The following is a 24222-nucleotide window of genomic DNA, read 5'->3' as shown; positions in this document are numbered from 1 at the left end:
ATGGAAAAGAAAATGTTTTCATAGATAACGGTCCTAGTGTCTGAGCCAATTGAGTCAAATTTGCCTCACTATAGTGCTTTGTCTGCCTTTAAGTACCTTTGTTTGCTCTTTGAAGTGCTAAACTGAGTTATGTACAAGGGCACATGTGGGGCTGTATTTGTACTGTCACAGGATATAGCCTTTTATTTACAAAGGTTTGTAGGGTATAATTTTAAAATAGATAGTTTCCTTCTATTTTCTAATTTATTGTAGCTGGCCACCTAAGGGACGTAAAGCTCCAATCTGTTCTAGGCAGAACCTCTGTTAGACACAGGCTCAGAGAATTTTAAGTCAGGATCTGACGTGTCAGGGTTGTGTGGGAAAGACTAGGCCATGGGATGGGGCAAGACAAGAGCAGCATTAATTTGGTCATGAGGACCAGAGCAAGTCTAGGACTTCGGGAGCTTAATGAGGAAACCAGGTTGCCTAGGCAGGGGGGTGAGAAGGCACAAGAAGATACTCCGAATCTAGGGACAAGGTGGACAGAGGCGCTTCCCTCTTACAAGAGAAAACACAGAGCAAACCTGCCTGGTCACTACATGAGAATTGGGGGTGGATGTGGTATTTTCACACACTCATTTAATATCAGTCGGCCCTGGATGCCTTCCCCTCTGCGGCTCTGACCCACTTGTTCCCAGGTTAGTCTTCTCCACTCAGTTCCTCAAACGAGTCCTTAGAACCAGCATCTGTACATTGTTTGACTGTGATCAAGGCTCTACAGCGAACCTCTCACCGGTCCTCGTCTCTCTGACGATTAGATCCATTTCTCCAGCACAAGGGTGCGCAGAACCAAGCCAAGCCCACATCATTTTAGAGTGTTCCCCTCCAAGCCACTTGTTTGTTTTGCTCGCGTGTGTATTATAATGTGGGTGCATGACACGACTCCCTCTGTTGCGCGCCACTGTTTGAGAAAATTTCCCACGTAAAGGTGAAGCTCATATTTTGACTGGACTGCCAGGTCAGCAAGCCCCTAGGAACTACCTGTCTCCACACCCTAGTACCGGAGACAACAGGCACGTGACATGATGAGCCACTTTTACATGGGTTCTGGGGATTCGAGTTCAGGTCCTCCAGCTTTCACAGCAACCACTTAACCCAGTAAACCAGCCGCTCAGCCCTGGCTCGTGTCGTAAACTCCCAATGTGCTGAAGGCATCGGTGTTTCAAAGTCACATGGCAACTCTTCCTTCCCCACAAACATAAGACTTGAATAAATTAGTTTGGACGGACTGTACATCCGTTGTTTTCTTAAAGCAGGGCACACCTGTAATACAGACTCGCATGCTTACATGCATACTAAGAAAGCTGGATATGGGCCATGGATAGAATGTTAAATTCTTAAAGGCTGTAGCCACATGAGACAAAGGAGCTATATGAAGCCAAAAATTCCTCTTCCTTCTCCACGCCTGTCTATGTGGCATGCAAAAACAAACACAAAAGGCAACGGTGGCGCGCTAGGAGTTCCAGCCGAGATGCCTTTTCACACACTCAAGACATCTGCCAGCCTTGCTCTTCCTCTTGCTGCTACACCAGGATCCACTTGGTTGGAGCAAAGCCAGATTCTTCCCAGCAAAGGTGTTCAAAGAAAGCCCAGCTCAGTCCTCTCTTCATTGAGGGTGAGGCAGGGTGGCAGCCTGTACCTGGTACCTATGAGGACTCTATAATGTGGCTGAGAAGCCACCAACCAAGAAAGGGCCTGTAAGGCTTCTGGTCTGCAGCAGCTTTGTCACCTGGAAACCATATGGGTGGCCCTAAGGGGACAAATTATGCAGAGTCCACCAAACACAGATCATCTTACCCATCTCAATTCAACAGTGATAAACAGCTGTTGAAGGGTCCGAAAGATCAAAAGAAAGACATCCATTACACCCTATACAAAGCCTAGCCCTGGGAATCCTAGTGACCGGTACGCTTCCTCATCAGTTCACCTAAGCATTCTCTCTACAGCAGTGTGCTTGTGGGGTGCCTCCCTGTCTGCTCATCCTGCCTCAGGTGGCCCCCAGTGGTCCTTCCACAAATGAGCAGCCCAAGACCCACGGCTGAGATCTCTGATTAATACACCCATTTCTATCCAGGTGTTCACCCCTTCTCTGCTCAGAATGGAGTGAGTGGCTAACCCAGGCTCACCTCCATTGGAACTGCCTTCTTAGGAAGGGCTTGTTTGAAGGGCCAGCATAGTATCTTCCTTTGTGACAAAAAGTGGCACCTTCTGGAAAGAAAGTTGCTTTGTCACCAAGTTTGGTATTGAATAGGCACATCGTATCCTTATTGTCACTTCAGTCTGAAAGGGCTCATTTATGAAGCCCCACAAGGCCTCTGACTACTCTCAGCTGTGCTCTGTCTCCTCACATTCATGAACTTGAGCTGTTGCAAACGTTTTCTAACACAGCCGTGCCACTGTCCTAGCCTGGCATCCTTAAACAGAAATAAAGGGCAGTCCTGAGAGAACACTTGACGCTGAGCCCTGAAGGGTATGGCTTTGCGGGGCCAGACAGGATTACACTCAACCCACTCCTGGAGTTACTAATTGAACCAGGTCTGTGCCCACGTCCAGACATCCTTTCCGCCTGCTGGAAACTCAAAGCCAAGCAGAGTTTCTGAACTCACAGGCCGTTGTGTGCCCACTGTCCCTTCTTTTTTTTTTTTTTTTTTTTTTTGTAATTTTTTAACTTTTATTAATTACACTTTATTCACTTTGTATCCCCCCCATAAATCCCTCCCTCCTCCCCTCCCAATCACACCTTCCCTCCCCCTTCTTCACGCATGCCCCTCCCCAAGTCTACTGATAGGGGAGGTCCCCCTCTCCTTCCTTCTGATCTATCAGATCTCATCAGGAGTGGCTGCATTGTCATCTTCTGTGGCCTGGTAAGGCTGCTCCCCCCTCAGGGGGAGGTGATCAAATAGCAGGCCAATCAGTTCATGTCAGAGGCAGTCCCTCTTCCCATTACTATGTAACTCACTTGGACACTGAACTGCCATGGGCTACATCTGTGCAGGGGTTCTAGGTTATCTCCATGCATGGTACTTGGTTGGAGTATGAGTCTCTGGAAAGACCCCTGTGTTCATATTTTCTGGTTCTGTTGCTCTCCTTGTGGAGTTCCTGTCCTCTCCAGATCCACTGTCCCTTCTTGTCATGCAGGGTTACTTAGTTCCTCTGTTCTTATCCAAGGAGGCCATACTTCCCACAGCAACTTCTGGCAGGTGCCTTGGGGAGCTGCTGGGGATCCCAGAGGTGTAGTGACACCCTGGGTTTTATTAGGCATGCCAGGCTCTTCTTATACTTCTTCACTGCTCAGGCTGCCAAGATAGCAAAGGGACAGTAGCTCATAAAGAACAGAAGTTTATTTCTCACTCTTCTGGAGAATGAAGGTTCAAAATCAAGGTGACAGCAGACTTAATCATAAGGTCTCTTCTGGCTTGTGGCTCACAGAACTTCTTCAGGTACACACGGGGTAGAGAGTGGGAAAGCAAGCTTTCTGGTTTCTCTTGTGAAAGCCGTTAATCCCACCAGGAAGGCTTCATCTTCCTGACCTCATCTAGCCCTGATTACCTCCCAAAGACCTCACTTGTACAAACCATCCCACTGAGTATATTGGAGAAGGGTATCCAGTCCATAGCAATACACACCAAGTTACTCAGTCCTAGTAACATAAGCAGACAGAACTTTGGGGTTATCTTATGTTTGTCAGATGTTTTCAATGAGAGGTTCTATTTAGCTTAAGACAGCTACTGCGACTTTTCAGGTCATCAGTCTCCTTTTGGTAAAATGGATGGAAGAGCCAAAGTCAATACCAAAGCATCATTGATACCAAAGGAGCACAGCTAGAGGTCAACAAGAGGATGACCCTCAGCAATGTTCTCCTTCTAAGCCACGGAGCGACCCCTGCTTCAAGCAGGAGCCGTGGTGTGACTGGCTGGTCTCTACTCAACCTACTCCTGTTTAAAGGCTTAAATATTTATCATGGGTCTATTTATCATGTGGTACCCGAGCAAGGTACTGATAGCCTAGAACCAGGGTTGCAGTTGTGAGGTGTCATGTAGGTGGAAATCAAACCCAAGGCCTCAGCCAATGCAGTCAGTGCACTGAGCCACTGGGTCAGCCCCCATAATCTCTTTTGACTTGTAGGTAAATGGGACCATGTGTAGTCAATTACGTAGGGCTTCTTTCTCCTATCATGCATGGACTCATTTGTGTTACCGAGTTCATTCCCCCTAAGGAATGCATGGCCTTCGTACAAAGGCTATGTGGTCTGTGGCTACTATAAATAATACTGAACATCTGCACAAAACCCACATGTCACGTTGGTAAAACAGCTAGCTGGCTTTTTCAGGTTTCAAGAAACTACCAAACCACTTTCCTGGCTGTAACACTGTACATCCTCTCAATAGCAGTATGCAACAGTTCCACTTGTACCACTAACATTTGATCCATCATTTAAACATGAGCCCTTTTTTTAAAAAAAATTGATATGTTTTGGTGTTCTACCTACATGGACATCTGCATACCACTTATTTGCCCGGTGCTATTGGAGACTGGAAGAGTGCACCAGATCTGAATTACAGATGGTTGTTTGTTGCCATGTGGGTGATGGGAATTCAGGAATTAAATTCAGGTGCAAGAGCAGCCAGTGCCCTTAACACCTCTCCAGCCCCACAGTAGCCATTTTAATGAGTGGGCAGCATCTTATCAATGTGGTCTTTATCTGTATACAAATGAGGACCAATATCCGTATCTTATGAACTTGTAGAAGAAACTGTACACACACACACACCATGCTTACTTGGTTTTATGTCAACTTGGCATAGGCTAGAGTCATCAAAGAGGGAGCCTCAATGGAGAAAATGTCTCCATAAGATCTGGCTGTAGGCAAGTCTGTGGGGTATTTTCTTACTTAGTGACTGATGTGGGAAGGCCCAGCCGTTCGTGGGTGGGGTTACCCATGGGCTGATGGTTCTGGGTTCTATAAAAAAGCAGGCTAAACAAGCCCTGGGAAGTCAGACAGTGAACAGCGCCCTCCCTCTTCTCATGGCCTCTGCATCACCTCCTGACTAGATTCCTGCCCTGTCTGAATTCCTTGACTCTGACTTCCTTCAATGATGGACCATGATGTGGAATGGAAGCCAAATAAACACTTTCCTCCCCAGCTTCCTTTTGGTCATAATGTTTCATCATAGCAACAGTAACCCTAACTAGGATGGATCTCACAAACACAGACACAGAAACACACACTCCAAAAGCCCTCCAACAGGCTTTTTGTGTAGGAGGTTGGGGGATGGGAATGCACAGTCTAACACTGTAAGCCTAGGCTAGCCTGGAACTCACTATGTAACAAAAGCTGACTTCGAAACTCAAAGCAGACTTTCTGCCTCAGTCCCCAGTGCTGGGATTAAAAGTATACCTCAGCTGGGCTTCTGTGAGGGCATGCCAGCAGACACCTGTAATCCCAACACCTAGGAGGCTGAAGCCAAAGAATCTCAGGTTTGAGGTGAGACACTCTAAATAAATAAAAAAGGTGAGCATCTAGACAAGGAAGTGGCCAGGACTAACCGCTTGAAATCTGTTTACATTAGACCTTGCTATCTGAATTCAGGACACAATAGAGTGGAGTCTTAGTAGGCCCAGCCAAAGTGGCATGAACATAACTGTTACCCCACTGTCTTTACTGGCTATTTCTAGTGGGACTTTCTTTAAACTTGTATCATACCATGTTTCTTATTGTGGGGATTTCCCTAAAATACTTTCCCCAACTCCCTTCCTGAGAGACAGATTTTAAAGTAGTAGCTTAAGATTAAGCCAGAGGGCTGGCTGAAGTTTAGTCTGCGAAAATGTGAGATCTTAAACTTTTCCACAAAATAATACAGAAACTAGTAGTTCAGTCAAAAACTTAAACTCTTGACTTATGACTGACAGAGTGCACGGATGGCAAACATACACTCTGTCCTGTTTCCTGAGGCTCACCCCACACTAATATCAACATCTGTGCATGTTAGCTCTACTAACAGAACAGAACATGTACTCACAGAAAGACAAAAAGATGCCTCTGTGCTCCTAAGGGTGATTGCTTGTGATTCACGTTATCTTGCCCTTTAAGACAACTGCGGGCTGGGGACATGGCTCAATTGTTAAGAGCCACTGCTGTGAAAGATGAGAACTAGAGCTCAGATCCCAGCACCCACATAACAAGCTTGGAGTTTACCACACCCCTACAACAGCAGCTCCCAGTGGGGCAGAGGCAGGAGGATTGCTAGCCCTTCAGGGAGAGACTGTTACCAAAAAAAGGAGTAAGTAATAAATAAAGACACCTAATGCCTTCTGGCCTTCACACACACACCACTCATGTACACATATATTCATACATAAATCAACTTTAAAAAAAAAAAAAAAGATGATCTGAAAAGCTGTCAATGCTTGACCACAATTGATTCTTAAATTTTTTCTTAAAGTACTGATTTTATTGATTAATAGTCGTCAAGTATAGAAAAGGCTTAAGCATGTACAGCATGTGTTCTAATCAATCAGTTGTCTCATCAATAAGGAATCCTCCTATGCAGGAATCTTAAGTACCTGACATTCTGATGGCCAAGCAATACTTCTGCTTCCAGAACTCACCCCTCCTGTCCAGGGCACCTCTCCTCAGTGTAGCGTTACACATTGGCTGTTCCACAAGCTACTGCAGCTATGCAAGGAGCCAGATAGCACATTTCACTTTATTAAACATTAAAGTACAAATGGATATTCCCTGTAAAAGAGGGCTGAAGGATACCACAGGAGCAGAAAGTGACACTCAGAAACAGAACCACACACCAGAGACCAACTTCACAAAAAGGGCTCAATATTGATTTCCAGAGAGGAACAGGGCATGGTCAACTCAAATTTGGTGATAACATCAGGATGAAGGACGCCTAGCTTCCCAACGCTTTGACCCCGGACAAAGATCTCAGCACACCGCCCAGGAAAGAATGCAGAACCTGAAACAGAGAGTGAGAGAAAAATCAATGTTTCTTCTGGGGAGGGGGAAGTCAATAACCATTTAACATAAGGCCTACAAGTGTCCTTTTAAAAAGAACCGTTCTTCTTGAAGCCACTGGTGTGGCTATGGAAGCGCAGCCTCGCACTTACTGTTACACCAAAAACAAATATGCTCACGGAGGCTGAGCTGAAAGGAGGCTGCAGGAGTGTCACCAGAGTCTTGGGGAACTAAGTCCCAAAAAGGACACAAGGAAAAAAGTGAAACCAATGAATCTACATGGATAGAACATGAATAGAAACAGGCTCTTCCACATCAGTATTTGCTGGATAAGAAGTTTACTGGGGCTCCACTCACTCCTTACCATGCCGCACTTTACCTTACTACACAAGAAACCCACACTGAAATACCACAGCCACAGGGATACGCACATGTAATTACAGAATGCAACCCGTGTCCCTACCGGAAAGGGGCACCTAAGCAGGTTGGGTGCATCATCTGTAAAGTCCCGGTGAAGGCCCACCACACTCCAGACCCACATCAGATCTACACCAGTCCTAGCTGATTCTTGCTTCACTTCAAGGCAGGCAGCGAGCGCTCTTCATCTGCTGCCAGAGCACTGCCCTCCCCCACCCCCAACCATTCTTGAGGCTTAACCAGCAGCCTGGAGGCCCACCCACACCCTAGCCACTAAATTACTAGTGCCACAGGCTTATCAGCATGCTGGACTGCTGTAGTTTAAAAAACAATGCTGATTCATTTCTCTCAACACCCACTTGAAACGGGATCAGGCCCACAGCTCCTGAAGGATTCAAGCAAAATGTTTACTGGCTTGAACTATAAATACCAGCAGAGCTGGGCCTCAGCCTGCAGGCTGCCACTCTGAGTGAGTGCATAATTTATGGAGGAGCAAACTGCTGAGTCTCTAAGAGCTCCAAGGTCAGCATAATTGAGAACACAGAGAAGGATGGCTGGATAGGGGACTCTCCTACTGTTGAGTTGATACCACAGAGCCACAGACTGCCCAATCAATGTACTGAGATACTTGTTTCTATTCTCGGAAAAACATTTTTGTTATTCTTAACCCAAAAGCAACATGGCTGAAGTATTTTTCTTTCACATCTCATCAAGCAAGTGATTCTGCTCCAAAGTCAAAGCAAGCCATCCAGTGAACACCATTTAAGTCTGCCGTTGGCTCTGTGCCCCAGTCACATTCAGAAAAGCGGCGAGGAAAAGAATTCTATAAACAACTCAGAAACCAAACTGGATAGATAGTAAAGAGCCTCGCTAGGATGGTAATTATGATTAAATCTGATAAAGATGACACACCCTCATCCTGTGAAAATAAAAATATAACTTAAAAGACAACACTACCCATTACTAAAAACATAAAGACAAGACTGTCAATTACATCCCCACCAACAGGAAAAGCAAGGAGGGAGGAAGGGAGGATTGGCTGTCTTCAAGGCAGAATGAAAAGGACTTTTCAAATGACAAGCCAAGGAAGCTTTTATTGAGTGCACTCAGTGTCACCAGAACTGGGGTGTGACCACACCCTAGCCCTCTCTGTAGACAGAGCTCCAAGGATGCACACACACCACCTGACAAGGATGCTGGCCTGTTCTGAAAAGCCACCGGGAGAGGAAATGCTCAAGACCTTCCTGACAGCCTTGCTGTACGAAAGCTTTCCTTTTATCTCTTTTCAATTCCAATTTGATTGGATTCATTTTTACTGAAGCATAAAACCAAACTATTTTAGAATCTAAGCCAGATGTGCTAGTTCTGACAATGTTAGCAAAATAAAGCCTAAGATAAAAAAAAATCAGAAATTTTTATTCATATAACATTTTGATTCAGCATTTTTTAGTAAAATTCAGTTATATTTTTCTTCAGTTACCATGTTTACCTTGCCCATAAATTTGGACCAAACTTTGCTTTAGTTCATTAATCAGCTAGTTATACCAGTAAACACAATTTTCTCTTTCCAGAGAAAAACAAAGAAAATTCCTATTCAACATGTTCATATTTAACATGCTCCAAAGTAAAAGAGTATTAAAAATGATTAAAATGTCAAAAGTTCACACCTTCACATGGGCCCATCCAAAGTCACAGCTGCTGCCCAAAGGCTCCTCACTCACTTGCAAACAGCCCAATATGGGATCCCTGTGCTGATCACTCTATCCTACCTGCATGCCTGGACTTGTGGTGACAACTTTACCTTTCACTGCCATTATTCATATTTTCATTTCTAATAAGCTCAAATGATGTCATAAACGTCTATGAGGCTCATATTTCCTGTTCAATTAGAGCAAGCTCAGGCTCTGTTCTCCAAATGTACAACCTGAGGAGCATGTGGGCTTCCCGTTATCAAGGGCAGAAAGAACCTTAAGAAACAAACACTCCACTTGGCTGATGCCACAGGTGAACTAAAAATTTGTATGTGTGTGTGTAGAGAGGTGGTAAATTTACAAGAACAGAAGCATTCTTAGTACTTATAAAGCAAACCAAACTCCACAGGCAGGACTGCCTCATTAACAACACAAGGCCTTCTAGATGAGAGTTGCTGTCAATGGAAAAGATCACAGCTCTAATCTTAAAATTAATAAGAGAGTTTATTTTGGAGCATTTTGAGTGAACATGGCCTGAAACATAGATTTAGGTTACCCCAAATTCCATGTTCCGACATAGATGTAGTTTCGCAAGGTTTTTGTAGTTTTACAGAACAAAGTAATAAATCAAGGCAAGTTTAAAATACATTGGTGGGTATACTAGAGGGGCAGATACACTGAGATTGCATGCTTTTCTATGGGCCTAAAATATTATCTGATGACATTCTTAGTTCATGGATGGGTGGAAGATAGTGTTCTGTTAATAGCTTCTATGAGGTAATAAATGAAAATTTATTACCACGAGGTGGGTTTTTTTTTTTTTTTTTTTTCAGATAAAGAGTGGGGCACTGAATAGCTGTTCCAGGAGGCTAAATATAGCACAAACTAAAGTAACTAGCCTCCGAACCTATAGAGTTCCAACCTCTCCACAGTACTGAAATTCCAATGAGTCTCTGCAGAAAGTCCTTTTCAGAGGTTTTGTTCACAGCCAGACAGTTTCTTTTCAGGAGTTTCCATTCACAATGTCTGCTGTTGGCCAAAGGAGGGGGCTCAGCTTAGTACTTAGGGTGTGATGCAATAGCTCCATCTGGAACTGACGCATCATAACGTCTGTCTGAAAACACATGAAGTCACTCCTGAGGGCCACGCCTAGGCTTTCAGAAAGTCGCACACAGACCTAAGCCAAAGCTGACTTTATCAAGTCACACTGGAGAAAAGACCACATGCTGTGTCTACAGATAGAAGCTGCCCTCCGCCTTGTGGGTGGGAACTAGGATCAGACTCTACATTGTACCTTTGCTCTCTTCTACTGTGTAAAAGCACCTAATAGTCCAGTGCACCAGCTCCCACCACGTCTGCATGACCTCCTGGAGACGATAAACTCCAGGCTCTGCATTCATCTGGGACAGTTAGTGGCTTCCAAGGCAGAACATATTTTGGAAAAACGTTGCTCTCTATTGCAATACACGCGAAAGCCCAGACAAAAGAAACACTAGTTAGGCACAAAGATGAGCTTAAGTTCCCAAACTTAGTGGGGTGTGAATAAAGCCCCTTAATTAAAGTCTTTGTGTCCTAGGGGTCATCCCTGGGCCCATAGTCTAGCACAGCACCCCGTCTTTAGCATGTTTTCTGGCTAACTGACCATCAAAGCGTTTGGGAGTACCTTCTCTTGCCCGTTGCCAAACACTTTCACAGTTTCATTCTGCTCCATCTTTTTAGTACAATATTATAGCCTAGGGTGGGCAGAAGCTTTCCATACACCGCTCGTTCCTTTAATTTCAAGAAGCGTCGGAAGTAGAAGCTTAAGGTGGTAACTGAGCAGGCCCCAGATCTGAGAACACCAGAGGGTGTTGTTATCAAGCATGAGGCTCTTAACCCTCTGCTCACACTGCCAGTGGCTAGAGCCAGGCCACTCGGAACAGCTTGGCAAGCTCTGAAATATCAGCTGCTCCTTCACCTTTACTCTTCCCTTTCTTAATATTGCCAATACATGTTTTGGGATCTTAACTCACAAGTGATTGTAACTGAGTACTTTATTACCCAACAACAAAAACAAAATTAACAGGGGCAGAGAACCTCAATAAAGTACTATGTCATTGCTAAAAACAGAAATTATCCTCATTAGCTTTCACCACGTGTCCCCAAAGTCAGGGATGAAATGGAAACTGTAACTGTAGTGCCAACTTAATATATCCTCAGTCTGTTCAAAATGGCTGATGTTATCAAATGGGTGAAAGAAAAATGTTAACAGGCTAACTTTAGTGTTGGTACCTACCTAAACCCTTGGCAAAGGATAAACTAAATAAGTAAACAAACAAACACAGTAAGTCCTGCTCAGACAGACTCTCACTGTGTGCATGATTTCACTCTTACGGGGCCATTGTTCACAAGTTATAAAACAAGCAGATTTTTGAGGACACAAGGGGAAAGAAGTTCATTAGAGGTAAAGCATTAATGTGTGAAAGGAAAGGCTTTAGGGTACTAAAGAACCAAAGCATCACAACCAAGATATGAACATAAAACCACCTTTTTTTATTTTCTGATCTCAGTGCACTTAAGAGAAAATGCCTCTGCAAAGACCATTTAATTTGTAAGAGGAGACTGAATAATTTCCGACTGGTAATATAAAACATCCATTTTCTCCCAGATGTATATAATTCTTCACCTTGCATTTGAAGTGAATATTTATGGTACCTAAAGTCTATAAAGAGAGAGACCTAATCCTCTGAATTTAATGACCATCTTTCATCCCTTTCTGAAGATCAAAAGAAAGAAAAACCCCTTACACAACTTTACAGTGCTAATCCCAACACACCTGCAGATACCATTAACTCTTACGGGGACGCAGTAGGACTAGGGAGAATTGGAACCTATCAACCCATGGCTTGTGGAGTTCCTCAGACCTTATTCTTACAAGAAGAAATCGGCAAAGCCCAGATGTCCTCTCTCATAGAGAATGTCTTCAACACAGAACCATCTTTTGTCAGGCATGATGGTTCACACCTATCCTCTAGCACTCAGGACACAAAAGACTGCCAGGCTGTGACTCCCACTGGACAGTGTCAGAGAAACACACTCCCTTTCACTCACTTTGCTTCCATCACTTCTTAGCAATTTAATTAACAGAGATCATGCTATGGAAGCCTAAGACAGATTTTACAAGTCCAGCCCTCACCATGCAGCTCACATACATGCATTATTTCACAACCTAAAGGAAACCAGGACAGTGGCAAAGGCTTAAAGGTGATCCATCTAATTGCAATTTAAACTAGCCTCAAAATAAGTTGTATAAAATCAAAGGAGGTTTTAGCTGTAAGTTAACAAGGATTCACTTGAAAATTCCTAAAAAATGCCATCATCTAACTCTTGTTTCCACAAGTCATTTTCTAAATCTTTCCTTTTTATAAATACTTGCAGGACATACTAAGAATAACAACTCAAAGACAAGATATGGATTGCCTGGACTTCCTGAGCCATCAGCTCCTTTTCTAGTTTTCTGCTTGACCTAGGACTGTTTATCAAGCCAAGCCTGGGCAATGCGTGATTTCCTGCACAGGCGCAGTGAGTGGTGACAATACTTATGGTAGAGCTAGTAAAGCTAAAAGGAGAATGCAGAGTCTGTGAGACAGCCACAATTCCACACACAATCAACAGACCTGTGGCTAACTTAGAGCAAACACAACTTCAAACATGTAATTACAATAGGTATGTTAGGGCTTCAGAATCAGATATTTCAGGTGACAAGGCATGTAGGAAAAAAAAAACTAAAAAAGAAAAGATATTCAAAACTGTGGGAGAAAGGTGCTGTATCCTCCTTTCTGCTCAACTACTTCTATCCCCAGTGAGAGTGAGTCAAGCCCTTTGAGCAACAGTGTGTTACAGATGGGAAGAATAGAAGCACAAGGAGATTAGGAACCTTGCCCAAGGCAAGCAATAATATAGGCTAGAGAGCAAGTCAAAGGTGAAGAAGGGCCAGCAAAACAGCCCTCCTGCATGGGGCCCCCGGATACATGAGGCCTGCAGCATGATGCTTTTAAGCGGCTGGCCAAGCTGTCCACCACTTCATGTTTGCAAACTTCCTCTGTTTTACAACAAATAAAATTTAAAGAAGGAATAGAGCAGACTGACAGTTTGTCATTCTAACCTTCGCACACACCCAGATACACTCTGGGATGCTATTAATACAACAGAATACTGGCACTACCCACAGCATGCACTTGGGGAAACAAAATTACATTTAAAAATTATTTTTAAAATTTGTAAATGAATGTTTTGTCTGCATATATGTTGGGACACCACATACATGCCTCAGAGGTCAGAGAAGTTACAGAGGGTTATGAGCTACCTTGTAGGTGCTAGGAATCAAACCCAGGTCCCCTACAAGAGCAGAGCACTTAACCATTGTGCTGTCTCTCCTGCCCTAGAATGACATTTTTAAAGGTCCACATATCAAAGCATCTTTAACGAATAAATTCTAGATTTTTAAAACAAGACTTGAATTATCTGGGCAGATAAATAAGTACCACAGTAACATCATATAAAAGTCGGGGCAGGTAAAACAAGAGCAGGTGTATCAGAACCTACAGCAGAGGCTACTTCTGAACTTAACTACAGACCTTGTCATTAGAAACAACCTTGCAGACACCCCTGTCCATCCACTAGCTGACATGGGAGAAGAGAATCCTGAGGCAGGTAAACAGCAGCGTTGAGACTAGAATCCAGGTCCTAACCCCTGGCTGCGAGCTCTCTCACCCGGAGCCACTTTTTCTGGTGGCAGGCTGAAAATCTCTAAGTTCATTCAGGAGTGATTTACCCACCTCCAATGCCTTTGTACATCCACACATCTTATTTTCCCAGTAAAACTATGGTGCGGACAGTACACACACACACTTCCTCTCATCTTACAGCAAAGAGACTAACAGAATCATTTTAATTCAACAGCACCTGTGGGGATTACTGGACACAGAGGACAGCTTGCAGGGCAGGCTCTCTACTGCTACCATGTGGTTCCTGGGGATGGAACTCCGACTGTAGGCTTTTCCACTGCCCCAAGCAACGTGGTACTATCTTCACAGCTAGCATTTACATCATCTTGCGATCTGCTTCTCCAATTTTGTTTATAGTCAAATGTTTAAAGGCATTTTTGTCATGTTCCATCATGTTTACATGCCGTAGTTTGCCAAATACTTTATATTAAGTATTATATATTAAGTTCTTTATATTAAGTTTTTATTTACTATTTTAAGTAGGCTTCTGTAAACATGTATCACTCGTCTTTTAGTTTTCCAAAAGTAGCAGAATACAAATAAAAGAAAAAATCAAAACAAAAGATGAATCCACTCCCCCCCAAATGCACAATATACATTTCCAAGTTTAAACAAAGCAGAGTATGAATTAATATATTCTTAAATATCAGAGTAAAAGTAGTTATAAAAATTCTACAATGTAGTTTGTTAAAAAGAAATATGGAAAAAATTAAAACAAAAAACAAAACAAAACAAAAACTTCTGAATGTAGAGGCAGGAGGATCAGGAGTTTGAAGGCCAGCCTCATCTACTAGCAAGGCTGAGGCCATCCTGGGCTTCAAAGGCTACACAACACCCCATCTCGGAGTCTTTTAAAATCAATGTGGTGAAAAGTGATCTTTAACAACTTTCTAGCTCCCCAAGTAAACTATACCAGATACACTACTAGCTTCTGGCCGGTGAGATAACTAAAGCAATTCCTTTGGGTTCAAACTGAGCACGGAGGAAACAAAACAGAAGTGCTGGAAGCAGCCAGAGGACTTCACTCTGCTGAGGGGAATGGCAGAGGCAACATCAGGAGAATGCTGAAGCAAAAGTCTTGCTCTCAACAAACCCCTTGGATGAGGAGCCGGTCTGCTGGCCAAGTACTCTGGAAGGGAGGTGACGAAGGCTAACCTGAGGACGGCTGTCACCTGGATGCATCCTATGCTCGTGAATCTGCTACAGAACTCGCAGCACAGAGGGATCCTCAGGTTAGCCTATTAGTCCCCTTGGCTACAGTGTAAGTACTACTTCACAGCCTTTCTAAATCTTATACTGGCTACATACTACACATGTGAAAAATCTGGCAGTCACATGTTAAATGTGTAACTTTGAAAAATAAGGTCTCAGCTCATAGTCCACTTTAATTATAGATAAATTTGCTTTTAACGCTGGGAAAGGTGACTTCCAATGTTCTGAGATTTGGCTGATTTGAGGAGACCATGATACTAACTCTGACATATATTTGAAAGTTTCTTAAAATACTTCACAAGAAAGAGGCTGAATACTGGAGGACTTCAGAAATTAACAAGGGGCCCCTGTAAGCTATGAAACGCTGGGGATCTGTGTCCTTTACCCTGGTACGAGTCAGGTCTTTATTCTAATTTTTACCTACTTTCAGTATAATCATATTTCCTGTTGTACGTAACCAGTTTGACTGAAGCAAGACCTATGAAAGTTATTTTATCTTTTAAATATACAAATTGACTGTGATCATTAGCTATTTTGTGATCATTAGAAATGTCTTCATAAATTTCAAAAGGTATTTACAACAAAATAAGGTAAGTTTTGAAAATTAATCAGTACAATTTAACAAAAGTCAGTAACAACTGCAAAACAATAAGTACAAATAAGCTATGAAGCACTCTGTAAGAAAGATGGAAGCCCGTCTTCACTACTGTGGTCAGATGAAACAGCAGCTGTCTGGGGGCCTGGAATATGATGCTAAGGGGAGTAGGGAACTCCTTCTGGTCTCAGTGTGAGAACCTTTCCAGCTAAGAAAGTCAAATTCCAGAAGGAAAGACATGAATAACTTACTATATGATATTTAAAAATCTACATAGCAAAAGCCATAAAACCAAAGAGTTAACAAATTAGAAAAGTACAGTATTTATCACAAATGGTTAATAGTCATACAACACAAAAGGTTCTAGGACCAATGAGCCTAAAGAAATAAATGAACAAGAGCCTCAGAGAAAAGAAAATAAAAATATACTACAAATGAGAAAATATGCTCACAATCGTTCATACAAGGAAGATAGGGGCAAGTGTCAGTGAGATGCCATTTTCCACCATGAGACTGAAAACAGACCCGAAAAAACAAGCCAACCATAGACCCTAGAATTTACTGTAAGCAAGGTCCTTTCATCTACTGCAGTGTTACAACTGGAGGTCTAACAGATGGATATCTATCCATACTGAGTGTAATACTAGTGTACCCTTTGTCCCAATAACCTCATGCTTCTAGGAATTTCTTCTAAAAATATACTGACAAGAGCACCAAATAGCATGAGCACTAGTCTACAGTGCTCTACTTACAAGCCAAAGTTTGCTGACAGAGAAGTGATCCAACTCTGGGATTCCACACAAAGGAACAGTCCACCTGGGCAAAAGGAAAAAGGCCCCCACATGCTGCCTCTGTGTAGGCTGCTGTGACAAGCAGCCAACTACACAGCAGTGCCCACAGCAGTGCCCACAAAGTTGAGAAGGCAGAGGGTGTACAAGCATACATGTACACTTACATCTAAAAACAGAGAAGGAGGTCAGGGGTGCACACCTGTCATCCCAGCACCTGGGAGGTGAAGGCAAAGAGATCAAGGCCAGTTGTGGCTACACAGACACCTTGTCTCAAAAGAGAGAACAAAAGCCCACAAAACACACCCATACACAAACACAAACACACAAGCCCACAACCTCAGAAGGCTGCAAAGGAATGGAATCGAAGATGAAAATTATTATCTGAATGTAGTTACTCAGTAGGTCAGAGTCTACAGATAAAAAGAAGTGACTGCAGCTTTTAAATTATTTTCAGCAGCCATACAGTTAATGATATTGGAATTCTCATTTTGAAACTCTGATGACATACACGGCCTGAGGAGCATAAGCAAACAACAACAGGAATGTGTTCAGAACCCAGCATTTCAGTGTAAACAAAGAGAACTATAAAGTCCATTATGTAAATATCCTCTCAAGTTCTGAATATGAACTGAAAACATCCCTGTTGAGGTGGAGATGTAGCTCAGTGGTAGAGCACTTGCCTAACAGGCAGGAAGCCCTTGGTTCAAGCCCCATGACTAAATGGCAAACAAAATAAAACAAGGAAAGTGTTTGATTTGGGGAAAAAAAAAATCAGCACTAAAAAGAACAGGGTATTTTCTGAATCTCCATAATCTTTGTCTACTACAAAGCACAAAAACACAGCTGCAAGCAGCAATGAACGTCCTTACCGAGCAGACTGTCATCTAACTCTGATTCCTCACTAAGAGAACCGGGGATCCTTGGACATACGGCTCACTCTAGTGCTGGGTAATGCAAACTTTCTGGGAGAGCAGAGTGATGAAGAAGAGCATTTACACAGAAAGTGCTGATCTCAAAGAAGTTAAGAATAAAGAGGGCCAGGTTCCCTCAGGTCTCCTAATGTTTGGATCTTCAAAGCTAAGCTGCACTTGACAAAAAACTGACCCAGTGTTCAGTTCCTCTCATTGTATTTTCACACAAGTAATACTGACATGGAACACAGCAGAATGGCAGTAGTTGTGTTGCAGAATTCAGTGATATATGGCTATAATGGAAAAACTCTACCAAACTACCAAAGCTACACTGAGCTGCCCATGGTAGCACGGGCCAGTGATCCCAGCTCTCAGGAAGCTGAGAAGGACAGCCTGGTCTACCCAACAAGACTTTGTCTCGAAATACAAAACAAGACAAGAAAAAAGACACAGTGAGAGGTAGCTTAAATGCACCTAGGGCGACTGTACTTCCTGTGTGTGTTGCTTATGTTTCCTCCTGAAGTCATCTGTGTGCAGCTTAGGCTTTGAGACCTAAACAAAAAAGTTCACATTTTAGCACTTAATTTAAAAGGTTCTGAATTTATCTTTGTCAAGTGTTAAAAGCATAAAATTTTAATTATCTGTCAACTAGTTTAATTACTTTCTCATTTATTATCATGGAGACATTAATACTTTTATCAACTGCTAACTGACATACGTAATTTGACATACTACTATTTACATATGTAAATAAGTAATATTTAAAATTTTCAGAAGGGGTCTGAAGACATAGCTCAGTTGGAAGAGTCCTCGCTAACCATGCAGAACACTCCATAAACAAACTATGGTGACATATGCCTGTAATCTTGGCACTCCAGAGGTTCTAGCACAAGAATCAGGATTTTGGCAGTTAATTAGCTCAGCAGAGAACGGGTACTTATCACCAAGCCTAGTGACCTGAGTCTCATCCCCAGGACCCACACAGTAGAAAGATAACTGATTGCTACAAGTTGTCCTCTGACCTCCAAAATATACACTCTGGTATGTATGCCCCAGATCTCCCATAAAAAAACTAAATAAAAAATGTAGTAAAATGAGCAATAGTTTAAGATTATCAGTCTTTGTAGCAAGTTCAAGGCTAATCTAGGCTATATGATACCTGTCTCAAAAAAGCAAAACCAAACCAACATTAAACAAAACAAAAACAGAGCCTAACTTTTTCAGCAGATATAAACCTAAAAGCAAATAGTTCTTAAATTAAACTTCCAAATTACAAGGTTAGCTTGGTATGGAATATTATCTACCCATGAAGAATGGAATTGATTTTTTGCTAGAAAATGTATGGAACCTCATTTTAAGTGAAACAAGTCAGACTGAGTAAGAGGGATGCTGCATGTTTTCTCATACATACAATCTAGCTCTTTAAAGATTTAAGATCAAAGAGGTTTGCATACTGTGCATGTATCAAATGTCAGAAGAAGGTATACTATATCGTATAAATAACAAACACAACTTTAAAAGCGAAAATTTGTTTGGCCACTGTTAAGCCCTCACTGAAAAATTAAAAGTAAGTTTTATAGAGCACTTGCTTAGTATGTACGAGGCTATGGGTTTGATCCTAGGGATGCATGTACTCACACACATGAAATTACGAAGTTTTATAGATTCTACATACACAGCTACACATATAGTGCATGAGCAGTATATAGTATATCTGTAGAAATAATATTTAATCAAAGGGCAATTAAGGGGAAAATGTCTGGCTGGTAACTGGAGAGACTAGAAGCAATTCCTGAAGCAGAGAACTGCCTGCCATGAGGTTGGGGAGTCAGTCCTGGGTAGGTCTGAACAGACCACTTCCTTCTCTCAAGCTGGGGTACAGTCATTCTCTTCTTCATCTGCAGATAGTTAAGAAAACCCATCAGCCCACAGATGCACTTCCTCTCTTAGGGATCACGGTATGAACACTGGGGAGTTGAGAACTAAGTACAGCCACTGAACCAGCTTCCTCCTGAGAGCCTAAGACATGTTCAAGGAAGGCTTTTAACATCTCCAAGAAGAACATGTCTGACAAAGGCCTGAGAGGAACCTCTCTGTTAACATAAAAAGGCTATGTAGCTCTGTGCCATCCATAGGAGCTGGCCTAAGCAGTGGGTAAATAACAACAGTATCAGAACAGTGAACTAAGACATTCAGTGTGAAATTTGTGACTATAACAATTTGCAGAACAAAAACACATTGAAAGAAAGCTAAGTGTCCGTGAGTGGACCTTTACCTTATGCACAGGAGTGAAGTAGAAACAATGACCCCACATTCACAAGTAAGACAGGCTAAGTGAATCACAAGGCAGGCTCTAGGGCTTCCAGGAGCCCAGCAGCCTGCTGTCCTGATGCCTGGCCCCAGTCTTTCACCACATCAAAGCAAATGGACAGTATTGGGAAGCCTCAACCACAAGCCGTAGACTACCACAGAACACGTTCTCTTTGCAAAGTCATAAGGTCCTAGGCTTCCAAACTTTCTACCAAAGCCAATGCCTTAGCAGAATAGTCTTTGCTGATGGTACCGTGTGGCCATGCTCGTTAGACGCCCTGCGTCATACTCCAGCATGTTCTGTGCAAGGCAAACCATAAACTGAACACCTTTACTTCAACAAGCTGTTCAACAGATACTTTCCCAACGAGTTTTCAAGCTCATATTACACTACAGCAGAGTGACAAGGGAAACAGCACCATCTCACCCATATATTTCAGCATCTGAGACCTTTCACAGGTGTCCTGAAAGGGGAATAAAGTCATGACCTCAGGTCAGGCCAATGATCAGTAGGTGTGACTGTAACAGAAGGTACCTAATAACCAGGGTGAGTACATATGGTGTTGGGCTAAATGTGGTCATTACAAGGTCATTTTTCATTTCCTGAAATGAATTCTGAGCAGCATGAAAACTCAAGACTGTCAAAACTAAAGCTCTGAAACCTGTCTGTTCATCAAGGATCTTGTCTCAAGTTAAACTGAACTTTCTGTAGAACTTTAAAAAAAAAAAAAAAAAGCAAAACTGAACTAGGTAACAAGCTAAGTAGAAAAACCACAGGCTGGAGTCAATGTAGCCAGTCACAAACAAAGCCCACCACATTCTACAAGAAATTATTTTTGCCACTGATTTGCCCAGCAACCACATTACTGTTCTAAACACAAAAATGTTGAGAATTTTCCTTGCCCAGAAGTGGTTTTGTTAAAAGGCTAAGTGCATCTTAACATACATAATTTAGTTTGCAACAAACCACAGAAATGAAGGGAAAGAAGCCTGAAAAAAAAAAAAGAACATATATTTGCTATAATGATCTGATCATATGCCTCTAAAACACTCTCTGCTGAACTTTTGAAACCTTTAAAAAATGTTCTGCAGTCTGCTAACAAGTTAAAGGTTCTCCCCTCCCTTTTCTTTTTCTTTTTTTTTTTTTTCACTCAACTTGACCCCATTCTATCATCAACTTGACAATCTACATCGCTTTATGTCTTAAATTGCAAAGGTGCTCAGAAAATGAAAACTACATGTTAGTGGTGGTCATGGCTTTCCCCTCTGGCTGCAGTTTCCTCATGCTGCTGCAGACGTTCACAAGCTGCAGAAAGTTGCTGCTTCGCCATCAGTTCCCACTCAACACGTTCTTTGGGACCCATGTGATGATCAAATGAGCTTCCAGCTTTCTCTCCCACTGGGTAGGGCCAAGTTCTCAGAGGAAGATTAAGCTCTGCTCTACTTATTCTCCCAGCAAAGCAGCACAAAAGCAAGCATGCTAGCATGCATTAAGAGACAGAAAGACACAAGGCCCAACTAACATGAGAATCTCTGCTAAACAGACTAAGCTAAAGTGTAACTGCAAAGCCGCTAAGGATGTTTAATTATTAAAAAGGAAACCATATGCTGGAGTAATAGAAGACAGCCCAGTAATCAAAAGTGGAATGAAATAGTAGTTCTTATTTTGGTTCTACTTGCCCTACTCTGAAGATCTTTTCCATATATATATATACATATATATACATATATATATGTGTATATATATACATATATATGTGTATATATATATATTCCCATATATTTTGCATATATATATATGCAAAATCACAGTAACCCTGAAGAAAAGATACAGCTACAAACACTCCAACAACTAAATTCCTGTGCTGACAAAGTGTCTCATGAATCTAGAAAACAGGTTTTGTTTTCCATTCCTTAGTTATGGGAGATGTACATACACATCACAAAAAGAATGAATATTGGCTTTGTTGCTGACTTATTCTGACAAGCCATTTATTTAGACCTTGATTTTTCTGACCATAAAAAAGATAATTATATTTGTCATTAGAGAATCAAAACAGACTGAGAAAATCCTATGAAAAATGAAGAATCATTACTTTATAAATGATACTAATTGTCTTTGGTTTGATGGTTTTTACAAAAAGCATCCTAAGAGAAAAGCACCGAGGGACTAGGCACATACCCCAGAGTCTAGGGAGCCAGTTGTGGCCACTAATGGTGATGGGAAACTGATGGTGGAAAATGAAAGTAACTTCCCTACTCTTTGCAGGGAAAGCCAGTTAGACATATTAGATAATACTAATCCAGGCCACCCATGTGTAGAAGTTATAGCAAAGCTTTTTAAAGTCATAAAAATTTTAGCACTATGGTATTCTGAGAGCCAAATGTAGACTCAAAAGGAAAAATAAGTCTGAGCCCTTAAATACTCATATCAAATAAAAGAAGTAAGCTAGGTATGGTGGCTCCTGTCAATCATCTCTGTACTCGGGAGGCAAAAGAAAGAGGATTGAAAATTGAAGGCAAGCTTAGGCTAACCAGCCAGATCCTGCATCAAAAAAACAAAGGCTGGGGGCATAGCTCAGCAGCAGCACGATTGCTTAGACTGCCCAAGGCCCTGGCTACAATCTCTAGCACTGAAAAGAAAAGAAAAAAAATAAAAATAAAAAAGGAACAATTTATCCTAACCAAAAGAAACATAAAGATCTACAAGTAATTAAGAAATAGTTATAATCAATAAGCATGGTGCAGATACTTTTAATCCTAGATTCAGGAGGCAGAAGCAGGCCAATCTCTGTGAGTTCAAAGCCAGACTAGTCAACATAGTGAGTTCCAGGACAGCCAGAGTTACACAGTGAGACTTTGTCTCAAAACAATGAAAAAAAGCCAAGCGGTGGTGGCAAATATGTTTAATCCCAGCAATCAGGAAGCAGGAGCAGGTGGATATATGAGTTTGAGACCAGCCTTATCTACAGAGCTAGGTCCAGGGAGGAAAAAGGGGGTGAGGTGGAGAGATATAGTTATAACTTATGGATGTATTTTGTAATTTAAACTCTGGGCCAAAATACCAGATACTTGCTATTAGGAAAATTAGATGCTAATAAATTCCCTATTGCTTTGAACTTTAATATCCACATGATTCAAATTACGTAAGTTTGTAATTATAAAAATGTAATTTTTAAGATCGATACCTACTGGTTCTAATACAAGGCTCTAAGTGGTATGGACTAGAAAAATTTCCAAATATTGGATACTGCTGTTTTTATCTTCCAGTGGCTTCTTAAAGCCAGTCTTCTTGGACAGTCACAATGAAGTACTCATTCTCACTGCTCCACAGTACACTGCAATGCCTTCCCATCATTTATCCACCACTGCTCCCAGCCTACTGACCCCATTCTGCCGCCACATTAATCCCACTGATGTACAGACCATTTACCAGTCACTTGTTTCAAAAGGAGCAGCAGCTTCAACACTTTCCCTCTAACTAGCTGACGCCCTTGCCAGCATTCAAAACTCCTTCCACAGCTTGTAGCCAAAGGGCCATCTACTCCACACACACACACACACACATACACGGTAGTACATGAGTAACCAGGCCCAACTCCTACAACTTGCCTCCTCTTAATTGCTTCACTTGTAAAGCCCAGATAGTGCACTATACAGATGCAAAGACCCAGTTTCAGCAATGGAGTCTGTTATGCAATCAAAACACATCTTCACTTGATCATATCCTATGAGAAACGTATAGAAATGTCCTATTCCTTCTACTATTAAACATCACACTATTATTTGACACAACAGAGCTCTCTCTCTCCCTCAAAATGGTTTAAAATTAAAAAAAAAAAACACACAACATACCACAATAAAAATAAATTAAAAAATGCAAAAAATCTCTCAGGATTAAGAAAAATAAATATAAAATCCCCAAAATACTTCCTCTCCAAATCTCACTATAAATAACCACTAAATAACACTTTCAAAATGAAAGTTCTGGTGGAAATTCAGGATACTGAATGCAGTCCTAAACACAGCAAGGTGAACAGGAGGAGTGAGTGGTAAGAAATACCTTGTTTCAATTGTTTCTAGGCTTCTTGTGAAAGAAAATAAATTTAGATTCAAACTACAGGAGAACAAACAGCAAAAGCTTCAGAAGCCCTGCCTCAAGAAAAACCAGCGCATTAGGAGCACACACGTGGCATTTAGTCAGCCTGAATTAAAGCCAGAGACTGGACTGGGCTTTTGGCAGTGGGTCCCACCTTGCTCCCTGATTAGCAAGTGAAGTTTGCACAATGGCATGAGTGCAAGCTGCACTTCAGGTCTTCGGAGCATGCAGCCTGAGCTATCCTGGTCACCAGTGCTGGTGGCACAACACAGCCACAGGGATTACCACAGCTCAGCTACTACAAAAGTGACACCGCACTGCAGCTCCTAACCACTGTGAAAAGCAATCTCTTGGGGTGCTGGAGGAAAAGGGAATGCTATTTTCTAGGAAATGCTAACAATTGAAATAAAGTTTCCTTCCCTTT

At 42.1% G+C, this 24222-nt stretch overlaps 1 protein-coding gene across 1 annotated transcript in view; it reads right to left on the bottom strand.

Moving 5' to 3' along the window:
* Nucleotides 1-6726: 6726 nt before the first annotated feature.
* Farsb (phenylalanyl-tRNA synthetase subunit beta) overlaps nt 6727-24222 on the bottom strand; it is a 63241-nt gene continuing 45745 nt past the window's right edge. The window contains exon 17 of the mRNA XM_055617030.1: nt 6727-7007. Within this exon, the coding sequence (XP_055473005.1) occupies nt 6856-7007 (152 nt within the window). The 3' untranslated portion in view covers nt 6727-6855. The remainder of the gene's footprint in view (nt 7008-24222) is intronic.

This window comes from Psammomys obesus, unplaced genomic scaffold (assembly GCF_907164565.1).
Source record: "Psammomys obesus unplaced genomic scaffold, mPsaObe1.curated_primary_1811, whole genome shotgun sequence".
Lineage (NCBI taxonomy): Eukaryota > Metazoa > Chordata > Mammalia > Rodentia > Muridae > Psammomys > Psammomys obesus.
Note: the sequence above shows the minus strand (reverse complement) of the source record. Positions and strands in the feature narration are given on the sequence as shown.